General features: G+C 34.4%; 2 protein-coding genes, 1 long non-coding RNA gene and 1 pseudogene across 3 annotated transcripts; 2 read left to right on the top strand and 2 right to left on the bottom strand.

The window, feature by feature from the left end:
* Positions 1-1432: 1432 nt before the first annotated feature.
* On the top strand, positions 1433-4030 carry LOC140862098 (putative late blight resistance protein homolog R1B-23). The gene has a single exon (XM_073265102.1). It carries the CDS (start codon positions 1433-1435, stop codon positions 4028-4030), a length of 2598 nt encoding a protein of 865 aa, XP_073121203.1.
* Positions 4031-4337: 307 nt separating this feature from the next.
* Positions 4338-6980, bottom strand: LOC140862097 (putative late blight resistance protein homolog R1A-3). Its single transcript, XM_073265101.1, has one exon. It carries the CDS (start codon positions 6978-6980, stop codon positions 4338-4340), a length of 2643 nt encoding a protein of 880 aa, XP_073121202.1.
* A 525-nt stretch (positions 6981-7505) lies between these two features.
* LOC140859982 (uncharacterized) lies at positions 7506-8232 on the bottom strand. The gene is made up of 3 exons (XR_012143568.1): positions 8123-8232; positions 7760-7982; positions 7506-7589 (listed from the first exon to the last, which is right to left on the bottom strand). It is a non-coding gene; the product is annotated as an uncharacterized lncRNA (long non-coding RNA).
* Positions 8233-11391: 3159 nt separating this feature from the next.
* On the top strand, positions 11392-14621 carry LOC140867511 (uncharacterized protein At5g64816-like; annotated as a pseudogene).
* The last annotated feature ends 1536 nt before the right edge of the window (positions 14622-16157 follow it).

The raw sequence follows: 16157 nt of genomic DNA, 5'->3' as shown, positions 1-16157 counted from the left end.
ATTCAAACTCAAAAATTCGCCACAATGCATCTTGTGTGGATACCCATCTTGCATCTACAAAATTTTGTATTCTTGGAGTATCGTTTTCTAATGCCCAAAATGCAGCGAAAGTTTAATTTTTTTTTTTTTTACATTCAAAATATACTTAGGTAGTTGTATTACTTAATTGACATTAATAGGATATTTGTGAAATTATACTTTTGATGAATTAATTTCACTTGACTCCAAATTTGATATTGCAAGGAATCATAATATGTTAATGTTTTATTTTGTGTTTCTGTCCATCATGATTAAATATTATGTACCTATCATATGGAATATTAGGATTATTTCTCACAATCCAAATAGCAGTAACTTGATATAGCAACGTTGATCTACTATGGCATTCTTGCAAATGTTTGTAATAATAATTCAATTGACAATATGAATTCGAAGTAAGATAAACAAGGTAATTAATTATGTTGCGATAAGTGAGATGCGGAGTAACTTGTAAAAATATATATTGGGATGTCGATTTTGAGTGTGTAATATCCAAATCCACCACTCGCAGAATCTTTCTTATCGCCTTCTTGTCCTCAATGGGTATTTTCCCAGATCCTGGTCGGAGAATCAAGTACAAACCTTGTACCTCTTCAGGCTCGTGTGCTTCGTCCGTCTCGACTTTAAGCATGCAGAAGAAGAATATTTCTCCTTTATCTTGCAATATCACACATGCATCATGAACTCCCCACTCGGAGATCAAATCCCATCTGATTACATACCTGAATCTTGGTATTCGGGTCCGACCAGGTCGTTGTCCCATTTTTATTTCTGAATCAAGGTAGTTCACTGCAAATGAAAGTTTTGCATCAATAAACCTTTGTAGACGGAAGTTTGGCATGTTGCACATTAATGGATGGAATGGAATCTGTGCATATGAGGACGATGAGGGATAGGAGAATTTTTTTTTTTTTTTTTTTTTTTTTTTTTTGTGTGTGTTGGAGTGAATTGACAGTTTGATGAGGGCTAACCGTCTTGACTTTTGGGATGTGGCTATTGTTATCAATTCATTTCCCACCGTTTCGTTTCAATCTAATTTCCCTTTTATGTCTTCAAATTGAAGCACTGATAATTAATGTGGTTTTATAATATGGGGGTGTAGTTGTAATTTCATAATTATGAAGTTGAAGATTTATTCACACATTTAAAAGGGAAAGGGAGATAGAAAAATGCGCGAGGGCACGGGAAATATATACCTCTGGACATTTACCTAGTAAAAATGTCGGAAAAATATGTGAAGAAAAAAAAAATGAAAAAAAAAAAAAAAATCTAATGTATATCATATGTCATGGTTATTCCCCAGCTGTTTCCCACATGCTAATTGGTCAACTATCACATGAGATATAGATGTATATATATTTTCAATTAGTCCACTATCTTAATTTGTCTCCCCATGGCAACTGCTTATGCTGCGCTTCTCTCACTTGATCGATCACTCCACCAGATTTTGCATCTTGATCCCTTAATTCACAAAGAAAGAATCATTTCCCTTCATGAAAAAGTTGATTCCATTGTCACCCTCCTCGAAGATCATTCGGAGAAGCATCGTGGAACGCTTGATCGCTTGGGAAATGAAATCAGAAATGCTGCACATGAAGCTCAGGATTTCATGGATTCGTATCTGTGTTCGGTAGCAACAACCCACGATGCTTTGAGCTTGGATCGAGACTTGGACATGGCGTTTGAAAGGATTCATTTTATCTGGGAAAAGGCAACGAAGATCATTAAGAAAGACGACACAACAGAAGATCTCAGATTCACAACTCATTTCTCTCGCAGAGCCCAAGTCACTGAAAGCAAAGTTGTGGAATTTGATGATGACTTCAATGCTATCAAAGAATATATGTATGAAGATTCGTCTAAACTCCAAATCATCCCGATTGTTGGGATGGGAGGAATCGGGAAGACGACTCTAGCTAAAAGAGCTTACGACAATGCTGGGGCATTTGACATCTGTGCTTGGGCTACAGCGTCTGCAGAATATAAAAAAAGAGAGACTCTTTCGGAGCTTCTTCAGTGCTTCAAGAAATACACCACTGATGCTAATCACCAATCTGGTGAGAGCGAAGCCCAATTGGCAAAACGAGTGTACCAAATTCTCGTGGGTAGGCGGTATCTCATTGTGATCGATGATATATGGAGTAGAAAGGCTTGGGATGATTTGAAGATGATATTTCCCGACAATGATAATCAAAGTCGAATCTTGTTAACTACGAGGCTATCAGATGTTGCTGTTTATGCGGGATCTTCTACTACTTCATTTCATCAAATGAAGTTTTTGAATGAAAATCAAAGTTGGAAACTACTCGAGGAAAAGATTTTCGGGCAAGAATCATGCCCTCTCCACCTGGTGGAACTCGGGAAGAAGGTTGCAAGAAACTGCAGGGGACTTCCGCTCACGATTGTGGTCGTCGCAGGACTGCTCCTTTCTTCGGGAAACATGAAGGAACAAGAATTGTGGGAAAGTATTTTGGAAAACATAAGTTCAATAGAATCCACAATCCAAGTGCATTGCTCAAAGATATTATCTTTGAGCTATGATTGGTTACCTCCGAGATTAAAGCCATGTTTCCTCTACATGGCGGCTTTTCCAGAAGATTTTGAAATCGATATTACGAAGCTGATCATGTTGTGGGTTGCAGAGGGATTCATTAAACCATGTAATAACAATTCTAAATGCTTGGAAGAAGTTGGGAAGGGGTATTTGGAGGATCTTGTCAACAGAAATCTGATCTTAGTGAGCAAGAAAGGGCCGGATGGCAAACTCGTCGCTGTCCGAATTCATGATCTCTTGAGGAAGATTTGCATAGCAAAAGCTGAAGAAGGTGGATTTCTTCATCACCTTTCCTCCACAAAAAATGCCTGTAATGATGCCGTGGAGAATCCAAAGCGTCGCCTCGTTGCACATTACACAAAGACTTTGCAGGAATTACGCAGACAAGATTCATGCGTGCGTTCAGTTTTCTCCGAGATTAAACAATTTTCAGTGTTGCCCACCAACTTTAAGTGCCTCGGTATCTTGAATTCACCAAAGGTGACTTGGTGGAATTTATCAGAAGTAATCTCGACATCCATCAATTTAAGGTACATTTCTTTTATCTTAGATGAAAATATGCCACACCTCAACAGGTTTCTTGCCTCATTATCCAAACTTCCCAATCTCGAAACTTTAATTTCTAATGTAGCTGGCAACAAAGGATTGCAAGTACCATATGCAATCTTGTGTATGCCGAAGATAAGGCATCTGATAGTGAGTCATCCTTTTCGTTTATCGGATCCCTCCAACAAAGGAACCATTAACGAAAGTGATCTACAAACACTTGACATAGTGACGAATTTCATATTCACTGAAGATGTCATCAAAATGCTTGTGAATCTAAAGCAACTGAAAGTTGTTTTCGATGGGTTCGGCGATAATTGGGATGATTTTAATCTCAACAATCTGTCTCGTCTACAAAACCTTGAAGAATTAGAAGTCTCTCTCGGTCTACAAAATCATTTCTTTGGGTGGTGTGCCTGGCCTAATCCATTTCCGATATGGAAATACTCTTTTCCGATCAGTTTGAAGAAGTTAACTCTACAAGGAGTTCCTTTTCTATGGGAAAATATGACTATATTTGGGTTACTACCGGAACTTCAAGTGCTTAAGATAGTAGAAAATAATATCCGTGAAGTTTCGGAGTGGACGACGGTGCAAGGCCAATTTCTTCAGCTCAAGTCCTTTTGTTCTTCGTTAGATTATTTGGCTAAGTGGGAAGTGGAAAAAGATCACTTCCCAAGCCTTGAAAGCTTGATTCTCAGAGGCGCTGTGTGGATTGATGAGATTCCTTGTGGATTAGGGGAAATAGATTCACTTCAACTTATTGAATTACAAAACTGCAAGGAATCATTAGTGAATTCAGCAAAGCAAATCGAGGAGGAGCGACATGAAATTGGGGATGTTGCTTTTCAAGTTAAAGTTTTTAATTTTGTGATTAAGAACAATTTTTAGTATTGACGTATTTGAAAGCAGTGAATGTAAGAATTTGTATTTGTTTGGATGACAGATTCCAAGATGGTAGATGCATTCCCTTATTTTTGTTTTGGTCCATGTATGGTCAAAATTGAGTCTTAATAATTTTTATATATTTGGCAATTTTAATCCTTATATTTCTCGCCATTTACGTCAATTCTTCACCGAAGAAAAATCAAATATTAAATTCTTAAACTTTTATATATTAACAAGTACCCGAAAATGCGTACAAAAACACATTAAGTTAGTGTTTGCACTAGCTTTCAAGTACTGCCACCATAATTGCTCAAAACCAAAAATTGCATTCATCAGAATCATTCACACGAACTCGAAAAGCTTCGTTTCCATTTTCATGTTGCTGCTCTTGAATTCGTTTCGCCGAATTCACTAAAGATTCGCTACAACCCTGCAACTCTATGAGCTGAAGTGAATCTAAATCTGCTATGCCACAAGGAATTTCATCAATCTTTGGACGCCTGAGAATCAAAATTTCAAGTCTTGGGAAGTGCTCTTTTTCAACTTCCCACACCACCAAATTATCTAACGAAGAACGAAAATACTTTAGCAGAAGAAATTGGCCTTGTATTGGCTCCCACTTAGAGAATCCAGTGACTTTCATACTCAACATCTCAAGTACTTGAAGATTCGGGAGTGATCCGATTATGGTCATATTCTCCCAAGGCAAAGGAATACCATGTAGAACTAACTTCTTAAGGCTCGTTGGAAATGCTTGGTTCCATATCCGCGAAGAAATAGACAAGACAAGCATAGAGACTTGTAATTCTTGGAGGTTTCCTAGACGGAAAAGATTGTGGAAGTTGAAATCATTCCAGTCATGGAGGTGTATGTTGTAATCAACTTTCAGTTTCTTTAGATTCAAGAGTACTTTGATTGAATCTTCAGTGAATCTAAAATCGACGATTGTGTCAAGTGTTTGTAGATTGCTTTCAAGAACGATTCGGGCCATGTTAGAGGGATTCGATAAACAAAAAGGCATATCCATGACTATATGCCTTAGCTTCGGCATGCTCAAGATTTCGTAGGGTACTTGCAAATGACTGCTTGAGAAAAGGAGATCCCCATGAGTAATTAATGTCTGGAGATTCGAAAGTTTGGAGATTGAGGTAGGAAATCCATGGGGGCATGATGTCTCGTTTATGGCAAAAGCAATGTACCTTAAATTGACAAATGTTGAGACCACATATGAGAGACTCGGCCAAGTCACTTCGGGCGCGTTCAATATACGGAGGTACCTACAGCTAAGATATAATTCTGACCTCAGATCTCTATGAGAGAATAATAGAACTGAATGTGTGCTTGAATCTTGTATTCTCCATTCCTGAAAAATATGCTTGCAATGAATGCTAATGCGGCGATGTGGACTCTCTACGACGTATTTTTGGGCATTCCTTTTGTTTGAGACATGATGAAGAAAGCCCTCTTCTTCAGCTTTTGTTATGCAAATCTCCCTCAACAAATCATGGATTTTGATGGTTTTGGGGTTCCCCCCTGTCCCCTTTTGGCTCACAAAGATGAGACTTCTATTCACAAGTTCCTCCAAATACCATTCTCCCACATCCTCTAAGTACTTAGAATGATCTTCTTGTTTTAGAAATCCCTCTGCAATCCATAACATGATTAGCTTGGAAGCATCAATCTCAGAATCTTCCGGAAAAGCTGTGATGTAGAGGAAACATGGCTTTAGTCGAAGAGGCAACCGATCATAACTCAAACAGAGTATTTTCGAGCAATGTAGTGCGATTGTAGGTTCTTTTGAACTTATGTTTTCTGAAAGATTCTCCCACAGTTGTTTCGTCATGTCGCTGGAAGAAAGTATCCCCGCAACCACCACAATGGTGAGTGGAAGTCCCCCGCAACTTCTCGCGATCTTCTTCCCGATTTCCACCAGGTGAAGAGGACAAGATTCTTGTCTAAAGATCCTTTTCTGAAGCAGTTCCCAACTTTGTTCTTCATTCAAAAAATCCATCCGGTGAAACGGAACACTAGAAGATCCCGCGTGAAGAGCAACATCGGATAGCCTCGTGGTTAGCAAGATCCGACTTCCACTACCATCATTTGGAAATATCATCTTCAAATCATCCCAAGCCTTGCTACTCCATATATCATCAATCACGACGAGATATCGCCTACCTATGAGATGTTGATACACTAGTATCGCCAATTGGGCGTCGCTCTCATCAGATTGTTCGTCATTAGGCTTCAACAACTGATAAAGACCAGAAAGAATCTCTCTTTTTTGATACTCTTGAGATATGGTGATCCAAGCGCAGATGTCAAAGTACATAGCAAGGAGTGAATCCTCGTAAGCTCTTCTAGCCAGAGTCGTCTTCCCGATTCCTCCCATCCCAACAATTGGAATAACTTGGAGCTCACTCGAGTCTTCGTATAGCCTTTCATTGATCACGTTCAAGTCATCATCAAATCCCACAACCATAGATTTTGTAGTGTTGTTGACTGTGGACGAATACGATTGATCGATCGGAGAAGAATAAGAAACAGGACAATGATCTACTGAAGTCATGTTCTTCTTCATCTTCATCATCTCTTCAAAGATAAATTCAATCCTTTCGAGCGCCATATTCAAGTCCTTCTCCAAGCTCACCTTGTCCCAATAATCCGTCCCCCAAGGACACCAATCATCATCGATAGTCGATACCAAACACAGATATGAATCCATGAAATCTTGAGCTTCATATGCAGCGTTTCTGATTCCATTTCCCTTGATGATCATGTCAAGTGTCCCACAATACTTGTCCGAATAGTCTTCGAGGAAAATGAGGATGAAATCAACCGTTTCATGGAGGGAAACTAATATTTGTTTGTGAAGAGGATCAATATGCTGTTCAAGATCCAAAATCTGATGCAAAGATCGGGCAAGTGCAAGAAGTGCAGCATAAGCAGCGGCCATGATGAACAAGACGTCTGGTTTCAAGAAATTATTAATCGGACCACGAAATTTGAGTTGCCTTGTCTTGTTTCCTTCACCTTAAATTATGTGATTTTTCTTTTTTTTCTTTTTCTTTTTTTTTTTCTTTTTTTTTTTTTTTAATGAGAGCCGGCCATATATATATATATTTGTCTGGTTCTTAGATTGGTAAATAAAGGTGAGTTTTTTTAAAAAAAAAAAAAAATCATACAATATGGTCGTGGTTAGTATTATTTGATTTATATTTTTCAAAACTACATGTAGTTTTCTTCGTTTTTATTTTTAATACAAGTATTGCTTTTATCTTCTTAATTAAAATACGTTAATTTATTTAGTCTTAGAAATTAAAGTAATAACTTTACTGAAAAAGCTATATTAATTAAATCCTTGTATTTAAATAAAAAATGAACATTAATTTTGCGTTCCATGGTTTGAAAATAATAACTCATTTTAATTATTTCAAATGCAATATGTAACCTTTGTACATGTTCATAAGAAGACGTGCAAGAAAAATTGAATGAAAGGAAACAAAATCTTTTAGCACTCTATGATCTACTGCGATCACCTACAGATAGTGACAAGATCCATAAGCTGCAAAAGAACATAAAGAAAAGAAAGGACTAAAATCATAAGAAAAATATTATATAAAACATTATATATAAAAAAGATATTACCCAAAAAAAAAAAATTTCTAACAGAAAAACTTCGAGTTTGTTTAAAAATAATAATAAATATATATAAAAATCAAACCAAAAACTTACAGTTGTCTATTGAGGTTCTGGCTCCGATCACCGGGAGACATTGGCGAGTCTTTTTATAGAGGACATTAAGCATATAAGACGAATGACTCACTAAGTTGGCGGGTATAAAACATGGACCATTTGGTTTTATAGCACTGCAGTCCAATATTTGGCACACATGACCCATAAAATCATGCAATTTATTCACCGGAGCATTTAGTGCAACCACACAATAATGTTTTGGCTGCACAAATTTTTATATATCAAAAAATAAATCAAGACTCGTAATTCATCACGAAACTAATATATAAGACATATTTTTATTTAAAATAAAACTTTGATGTTATCATACGCGCAAACACATATATATGCCGATCGACTTACCCTTCTGTTAGGGATATCGACTCTGGTATGGTTCATGGAGTTGGCGGAAGCAACGTGGGAAACGCACAAAAGGGCTAGAAGGGTCACGAAGAGGAACAAACAGATATTTCTCCTAGCCATCATATATTCTGATGGTTTGATTCGGGATTTAATTAGGTTTAAATAGTTGAATTTTTAGGTTCAAACTTGGAAAAAAATAAATATATATACATGCTAAGTTGAGAAAAATCTAGTGAAATCTAATTAAGGTGATATATATGTTTTGTCAAAAAAAAAGAAGAAAAAAAGAAGGTGATGTATATGTGGTATCTATTATACATTCAAAAAGCCAATCATATTCAAAAAGAAAACCATACATTCGAATCTATAGAAATTAGTGAACAATTCACTTAATTGTTGGGTTTATATTAAATTCAATATTCGCAGCAGTAAAATTGGATTTACTTTCCATTAATATATATAGTTTAATTTTGGTTATATATATATATATATATATATATATATATTTGAGAAGAACTCCCATACTTAACGAAAATATATGTAACTCACGTACACATAATAAGATATTACTCCCATATTTTAATTTTGGTTAATAACTCCAGTATTTTACGGGATTTTATTTTGTGTAATTCAAATATGATTTTTCGAATAATTACTTATAATATAAATAACCTAAATTGATTATAAATAAAAATTTGTTGTTGATTTTTTTTTTGTTGCTAGACTAGAAATATAAAAAAAAAAAAAAAACTTATTTAAATACAACATTTGTTATTGAATTATTTTGTTTATTATCACGTGTCACATATCAAAATTTCTAGATAATTGAGACACGTAATTTTAGATACAACAACATATAGTTAATCATGGCTAAACACGAGATTCTAACGGAAGTTTTGTATTTTGATAACTGATAATTAGGGATGAGCATCGGATCGGATATCATCGAACTAGGTTATTTCGGGTCGGATACCCAATCTGTCGGATAGCAAATTTGGCTACCCGCGGAAACCAATCCAAAAATTTTAAGTTAGACAAAATTATCTTTATAATATATTTTCTTAAATAATAATATCTTGCCCTTAAAATTTTACATACAAAACTTTTTTCTTTCTTCATATTTCAATAAATAAACTTTTATTTCTTAAAATTTAAGATTCTTAATATCGTGGAAATTATTTATTATTAAATATATATGTATATAATGACAAAAAAAATTGATCTTAAAATTTAAAATTATATATTTTATCCTCATTATACGAAATATTGATATTTTTTCATATTAACATATAAAATATTGAGATTTTAACCATAGTTTTATTAAATTTTTAGATAAAATGCAAAATATCTTATAATTTAATCTTGCAAAATATTTTTTGTTATTTCATATTTTACTATATATCATCCTTATTAAAAATAATTTTTATAATATATATAAAGATAATAAATATTAAAACTGATTTTTGTCAAATTTGTTTTTAACTTTGAAAAATGTTAATATAGGATAAATTAACTATGAGTTTGATAAAATAACATTTTATTTCAAAATAAAATTTTGTAAGCAGTTAATATATTTTATAATTAATTTAAAAGGTTAATTTTTTAAATTTATAATATACAAATTATAAGATATAGAATTAAACAAATTAAATTAATACATACAAAACATAACTTCTTTCAAAAAACAAAAAATAATAATATTTTTTTGATAGGGAAAAAATAATAATTCAAATAGAAATAAAAGTAACGATTTGTTTTGTGTCTTTTTAAATTTTTATTATATTAAAAAATTTAATGTTTAGATAACTTATTTTAAAAGCGAAACTACCAATGAATTTATGAATAATAAAACAAGTAATTAAAGGATATTAGTGGTAATATTTTTATATAAAACTTAAAAATGAAGTGTGTTTAACGAAAAATGAAGTGTGAATAACACTCTTCAAAAAATTAATTGCTTAATGTAGAGGACACATTGTGCTAGTTCTTGAAAATTTTTACTGTCCATAAGCCTGCTCTGAAAAAATTCCTTACTTTTATCAAGGTTGGAAAATTTGTCCGAATTTCCAACTAGGGGTGCAAACGAACTGAACCTGTTCGTGAGTTTTATGAGCCCGCTCGATAAATATTTGATTCGTATTCGACTTAACGAACTCGAGCCGAATTCGAACATGTTCGAACTTTTTTTCGAGCCGAGCTCGAGCCGAAATTATACTGTTCGATAGTTCGCGAATAGTTCGCGAACCTTAATATTTAATTAATATAATATAATTATATAATAAATATATATACATTTCGAACTTTTTTCAAACATTTCGAGCTTTTCGAACCATAATATCCGAATAGTTTACGAATAGGTTCGAATATTTCGAGCCGAACTCGAACTCGAACTCGAACTTCATTTCGAGCCGAGCTCGAGCCAAAATATTTGAAATTATCGAAATTCGAATCGAGCTCGAACTCGAATATACTATTATCGAGCCGAATTCGAGCCTTAAAATTTTACCATTTTTCGGCTCGATTCGGTTCGTTTGCACCCCTATTCCCAACCCTTATCGACTCTCGTTCCCGTTCCGAAAATTTCTCGACCCGACTTACCGGGATTTATTCCATCCCGACCAATATCGAGATATGGATCGGGTGATTAGTTTCATTCCGACGAAAATCCCGTCCAGACCCGGTTATATTAATAATTTTATTTATTTTTTGAACAATTAATAATTTTATTTTTATTAACCACAGTAGGGTTTCTAATTTTCAACTTCTGATTTCTCACTTCTCAAACCCTCCCCTCTTTCTTCTCGGTTCTTATTTTTCTTCTTGGTTCTTTAGTCTCGCAATTGAAAGTCAAAAATTCTTATTGGAATCTTGTTACATTCTCTAAAATCTCAGTCCACTACAAAAGGGCGCGGAGGTAAAGTAAATCTTTTTGATTTAGTTCCATCGTTTAATGAAGTAATTGGATATTCCTCAATCTGTAAGTTGGAAAAAAAAATCTTTCGTTTTTGTCATTGCCGCGCTGTGCTTTCGATTACTGCTTGCTTGTAGCAGTGTTGAGCTTTATCGAGTTTGAAAAGGATTTGATATTATTTATGTTTTCTAGAATTTTGTTCATTCGATGAAGTTGAATGTTTTTATTTGGCTTGCCAAATGTTTGAACAATTGCCTATGAAATTTTTGTGTTGTTTGCTTGATTTTAAACTCATTGCTCTGTTTGAAGGGTCCTTCATACGTATACTAACTGTTGCTGCTGCTAGCTCAGGGATTCTCTGTTTCGCCACTTCCTCAATTCTGGTGAGGCTCCTTTTATTCATTCGACTGGTTTAAATGGTTGCTTTTCGTTATGCTTATTAGTTGTTGATGATATTTTATTTGTGCTTTTACGTTGGGTTTGCAGATGCCTTTGGATTTGGGATATCCGATGGTGTACTGTCAAATTCTTCTTGAAATTGCATTGTTTTTTGAGAAATTTCAAGGAGAATAACTGCATGAACTTTTTAATATTAATGTCGGGTTAAAATTTTTGCATTTGATTTTTTTATTATTTCTCATAATTATGTCTTTTATTGTTAATTTAGTGAACATGGATGCATTTAGTGGAAATAATGCATCATCCTCAAGTGTAAGCTCAAATGCTTTCATGGTGGAAGAATAGCTCGTTGATGTTGTGGTTTAATCATTAATGATACAATGACTTGATATGATAGTAATTATTACGGTGACTCCACTTTCAACTAGTGAGTTACCGATCAACCCAATAACTTGAAAATCTTGTTTTTTTTGTGCTTCTTTTGTGGAAGGGATTCTTCAATCTGGTTGTTCTTTTTGTGTTTCTTTTGTGGGAGGGATTCTTCATTCTGGTTGTTCTTTTTGAGAAATTTGATGTTGAAACTTGAAATGGCTTGATCAACTGTCGTCTTTGTTTTGGATTGTTCTATAGTTTATAAGAATAGAAATTAATCAAGTTGTTTTTAAATATTAATCAGGGATATCGCTTCCCGACCCAACGGGATCCCAAATGTTCGGGATCCTGAATATTCGGGTCCCGACACTTTTCAGTTACGGGATTGGGAGAAAAATAATTTTCCAATTTTTATCGGGACGGGAATTGGGTAGGAGGGTTACGGGACGGGTCCCGACCCTATCCCCCTAGTCGGCAGGTAGGAAGCATTTCATCTATTCATTATTAACTTGTTTCTTTCGATTTATGGGTTCCCAATCCTTCTGAATGCTGAGACCCAAATTTCTCTTAGGAGTTATCAAATCTTCTTACGTATTTGTCTTTATTTCGATTTATGGTTTTCAATCTTTCTTTCGATCTAATGTTTTTGCGCAACGTTTGTTGTTGGATCGATTTAAAAAAAAATATTAGGAGAATATATATGTGCTTTTATATAATATATAATTAATTAATAGAAGAAATACAAAATTTATGACTTTTACATATTATCTGAATTATTACGTGCATGTGTCGTATAAATATTATTGGGTGGTGTAAATATACTTGAGTTCTGAAAATTTGCGTTTTACAAATATGGTTGGGTTGTGTAAATATGATAGATAGCGGGTTGTGTTTATTCTCTGTTTCTAATTATGAAAATTAAGTCTAAAGAAAATTATTGGTTTTACTAAAATAATTCCTCAAACAGACATGTTTCGATTAACCGCAATTTAAATAAATACTTATTGAAAGTATGATTATTTTTAATTGACGTTTTTGCAAGTATTAATAGATTATTATTTATGTACTTCAATATATTAATTATATAATAGAACAAATACAAACATAGGACTTTAAAATAATAATAATAATAATATTATTATTATTATTATTATTGTTTTGTTTTATGTTCAGTTACTATCCGTTTTGGAATTGTTCTTCGAGTAATTTACCAGAGTACAAGATGTTACCATATGCCAGCATGCTTCGTTTGATTTTATATTTCTTGTTGGTATTATCTGGTTTCTAGGATGAATCTTGTCTCAGCTCCTCTGCCTTTCTCACTCTCTCTTGGGAATGATTATGTTATGATACATTTTTTAAATACTGTGTTCTTTGATCTTGATAGGAACTTGTAGAGCTGGAAATAATCTGTTTCTTTTGAATCAAGAGCCTCATTGGGAATTAAGGAGCAAAGAAAGGCCGACTTAGTTTAGCAGCAATGGTTGAGGTGTGGTGGTCCTTGCTTGGAGCAGCTGTTCCCGTCTTGATTGCGGGTCAAGCATTTAGATGTTATAAGGGTGTATTTCGAATTCTGAAAACCTTATTTAAACAGCAGCAACAATAACAGCGACAATAATGAACACAGTCGAGGCGAGAGAAACTTTCTATCCGCAAGACGAAATTGCCCGTTCCAAGTGCTAAACGTTATCGGCAATCGTCTCTAAGATACAACGACTTTCGATCGTGATATAGCAGCACAGCAAATATCACGAACTTCAACGAACGAGAATATGCTTTTACTTTTCTTTGAGAAAGTGAGGGAGAGATTTTTAGAATCAGAAAATCTGAAATGTATGTTATCAGATGTTTCAATATATGTTTTCTATGTTATAACCACCATATATATAATCTTATACACGAAACAACACGTTTGAAGGCGTAAGGATGCAACCCATGACAGAAAAATGCCAGAAACAGTCGTGACTGTTCATTCTGCAGAATGTGCGCTCGGGCGGTAGCCCAACTTTAAGCCAACATACTGCCTCGCCATTTTGGTACCGCGCTCGCGCGGCAATTTTGTACCGCTCCGGCAAGCCGTTTTGAACTCACTGTCTCGCATGGTGAGGTGCTGCGCCCGCGCGGTAATAATTTACCGCTCGGGCATACTCAATAAAATAATAAAATATTATTTTAAATAAATTTTATTCAAAAAGAATAATCGGATCAAAAGACCACACCACACCACGTCGGCCGGCCGCGCGCGTGTTTGTTGCATCGACTAGCGTCTTGCCCCTTTACAAAACATTCGGTGCCCTAAGGGCCCAATCTCATAGTCCAATGTTGGACTAATTAAGGTGAACAACAAATTGGAGTTGTTCCAATGTGGGACTACCATTTCCCCATTTCCCTCCAATTTATTTCACCAAAATTTTGAATTTTGTAACACTTTGGACAAGGCTTTTACAAACAACCTTTCAAGCCCATTTCAATTGTAATTCATTCATTAATATTTCCAACATTAGAATGAAGGCAAGACATGCTGACGAACAGAGAATCAAAAGCGCTAGAGGCAGGGAGAAGACGGTGGATGACATTTTTGTGTGTGAGAGAGTTTGCACATCGAAGAGAATGTTGAAGAAAGTTGGAGCATTCTCCAAGGATCCAATCCCTGATACTTGTGTCACGGTATGTGGAGTTTCTTAACTGGATGCTTGCTCCGATGCTTGTGCTCGAACTGTTTGCATCAACCAACATCAAGTGCCTAATTGGAACGATGTTTGCCTCCGAAGGTGTCAGAGTGAATGCCTCAAGATATCCGCGTCACGGTCTTCTTGATGTATCTTTATTCATTTGAATGTTTTTGACTTTTCATGGGAGATATGACTAAATGGTCATTGTGTTTATCTCATCATAAACCTTTGTCCTTTATTCTGTTATTCTCGCATCTTGAATTTTTGCTTCTTTCCAGAATGGCTAACACTTGCCTCTCGGGCTGGTGACATATACAGTTTCGGATCCATTCTTTATATTAATGGACGAAAATGAGTGAGAATTAATCTAACTGTTACTTTTTTCTAAAAAAAAACAGTGATTTTTAATCCGTTAAATATACAAACACATATTAGTTTTAAGCTGGGAAAAACTCCGCTTGAACATATTTTTGAGTTTTGGTTTGGTCTGATGGTGCATGTATTGCTAGTGTTCGCCTATTTGTGTAATGCAATGACATCGAATCTTTACGCTCGTGCTCAGATATGAGAAGAAGGATTTCAAATTCATTGAATTGATTTCAAATTTATTTACTTGTTTGATTGGACAAAATTGAAATACCATTCAAATCTTTTCGGTGTTTTTACATGTCAAATGAATCAATCCAAGCAGACAAGCACGACCTAAGATTTTCCGCTAAATAAAACTTTGAGGATTATTTTAGTCTTATCATTGACTTGTGTGGACATTGCTCGATCTATACTTGCTCCGATGCATTTTCTCAAGAGAACATTTGAACAGACTTATTTGTTTTGTGCAAGATCTAATACTCCCTCCGTCTCAAATACATAGTCCTATATTTTTTTTCACACAGATTAAGAAAAAATTATTGGGAAAGTAAATTTTATACAAACTTTCTATTTTATCCCTATTTAATGTATTAAAAAATGATTGCACAATTTTTAATGTGTAGTTAATAGGGGTATATTAGTAAAGGAGCGTAAAAAAATATTACTAAATATGGTATATGACTATATATTTGGGACAAACAAAAAAGGAAACGTGAACTATATAATTGAAACAGAGGGAGTATAAAAATACAGAGAGTATGGAGTATAAAATGCCATGACCGTGTGGACATTTACCTAGTCAAATGTCTCAAAACTATATGAACACAATTTATTGCACATCTCGTTGTCATGTCTCGGTTAGCTGTTTCATTAAATGATTTATTACACAAATAATAGTTGATCAACTTTCATACAAGATATCTGAGTCCGTTTGGATTTCAAAGATTTTTTTCAAAAATGATTTTTAAGTTTTAATTTTTGGTTTTTGAAAAAGCTCTAAGGTAGTGTTTGCAATCTCTAAAATTAAGTGATTATAGAGATTATGTTAACAAATTTGTTAAAAAAATCTATATAATCACTTATTTTTAGATGTTACAAACACTACCTAAATTTGACTTAAAAAAATGCTTTTTAAACACTTAAATGACCATCCAAATACTTTATAAACTAAAAAAACACATTCTTGGATTAGCCTGTTACACAAAGATATACGGATTTATCCGAGGCACGCCGAAAAGCCTTTTTGGTTTGACTTTTGATACTGGCTATAATACATCGTTCCCTCTCTCCTTTCAATCCATCTATGTCTCCC

This window comes from Henckelia pumila, chromosome 4 (assembly GCF_033568475.1).
Source record: "Henckelia pumila isolate YLH828 chromosome 4, ASM3356847v2, whole genome shotgun sequence".
Classification (NCBI taxonomy): Eukaryota; Viridiplantae; Streptophyta; class Magnoliopsida; order Lamiales; family Gesneriaceae; genus Henckelia; species Henckelia pumila.
Note: the sequence above shows the minus strand (reverse complement) of the source record. Positions and strands in the feature narration are given on the sequence as shown.

Excerpts from the sequence above, each read along its gene's own strand:
- LOC140862098 (XM_073265102.1), top strand. The coding sequence starts at position 1,433 with ATGGCAACTGCTTATGCTGCGCTTCTCTCACTTGATCGATCACTCCAC.
- LOC140862097 (XM_073265101.1), bottom strand. The coding sequence starts at position 6,980 with ATGGCCGCTGCTTATGCTGCACTTCTTGCACTTGCCCGATCTTTGCAT.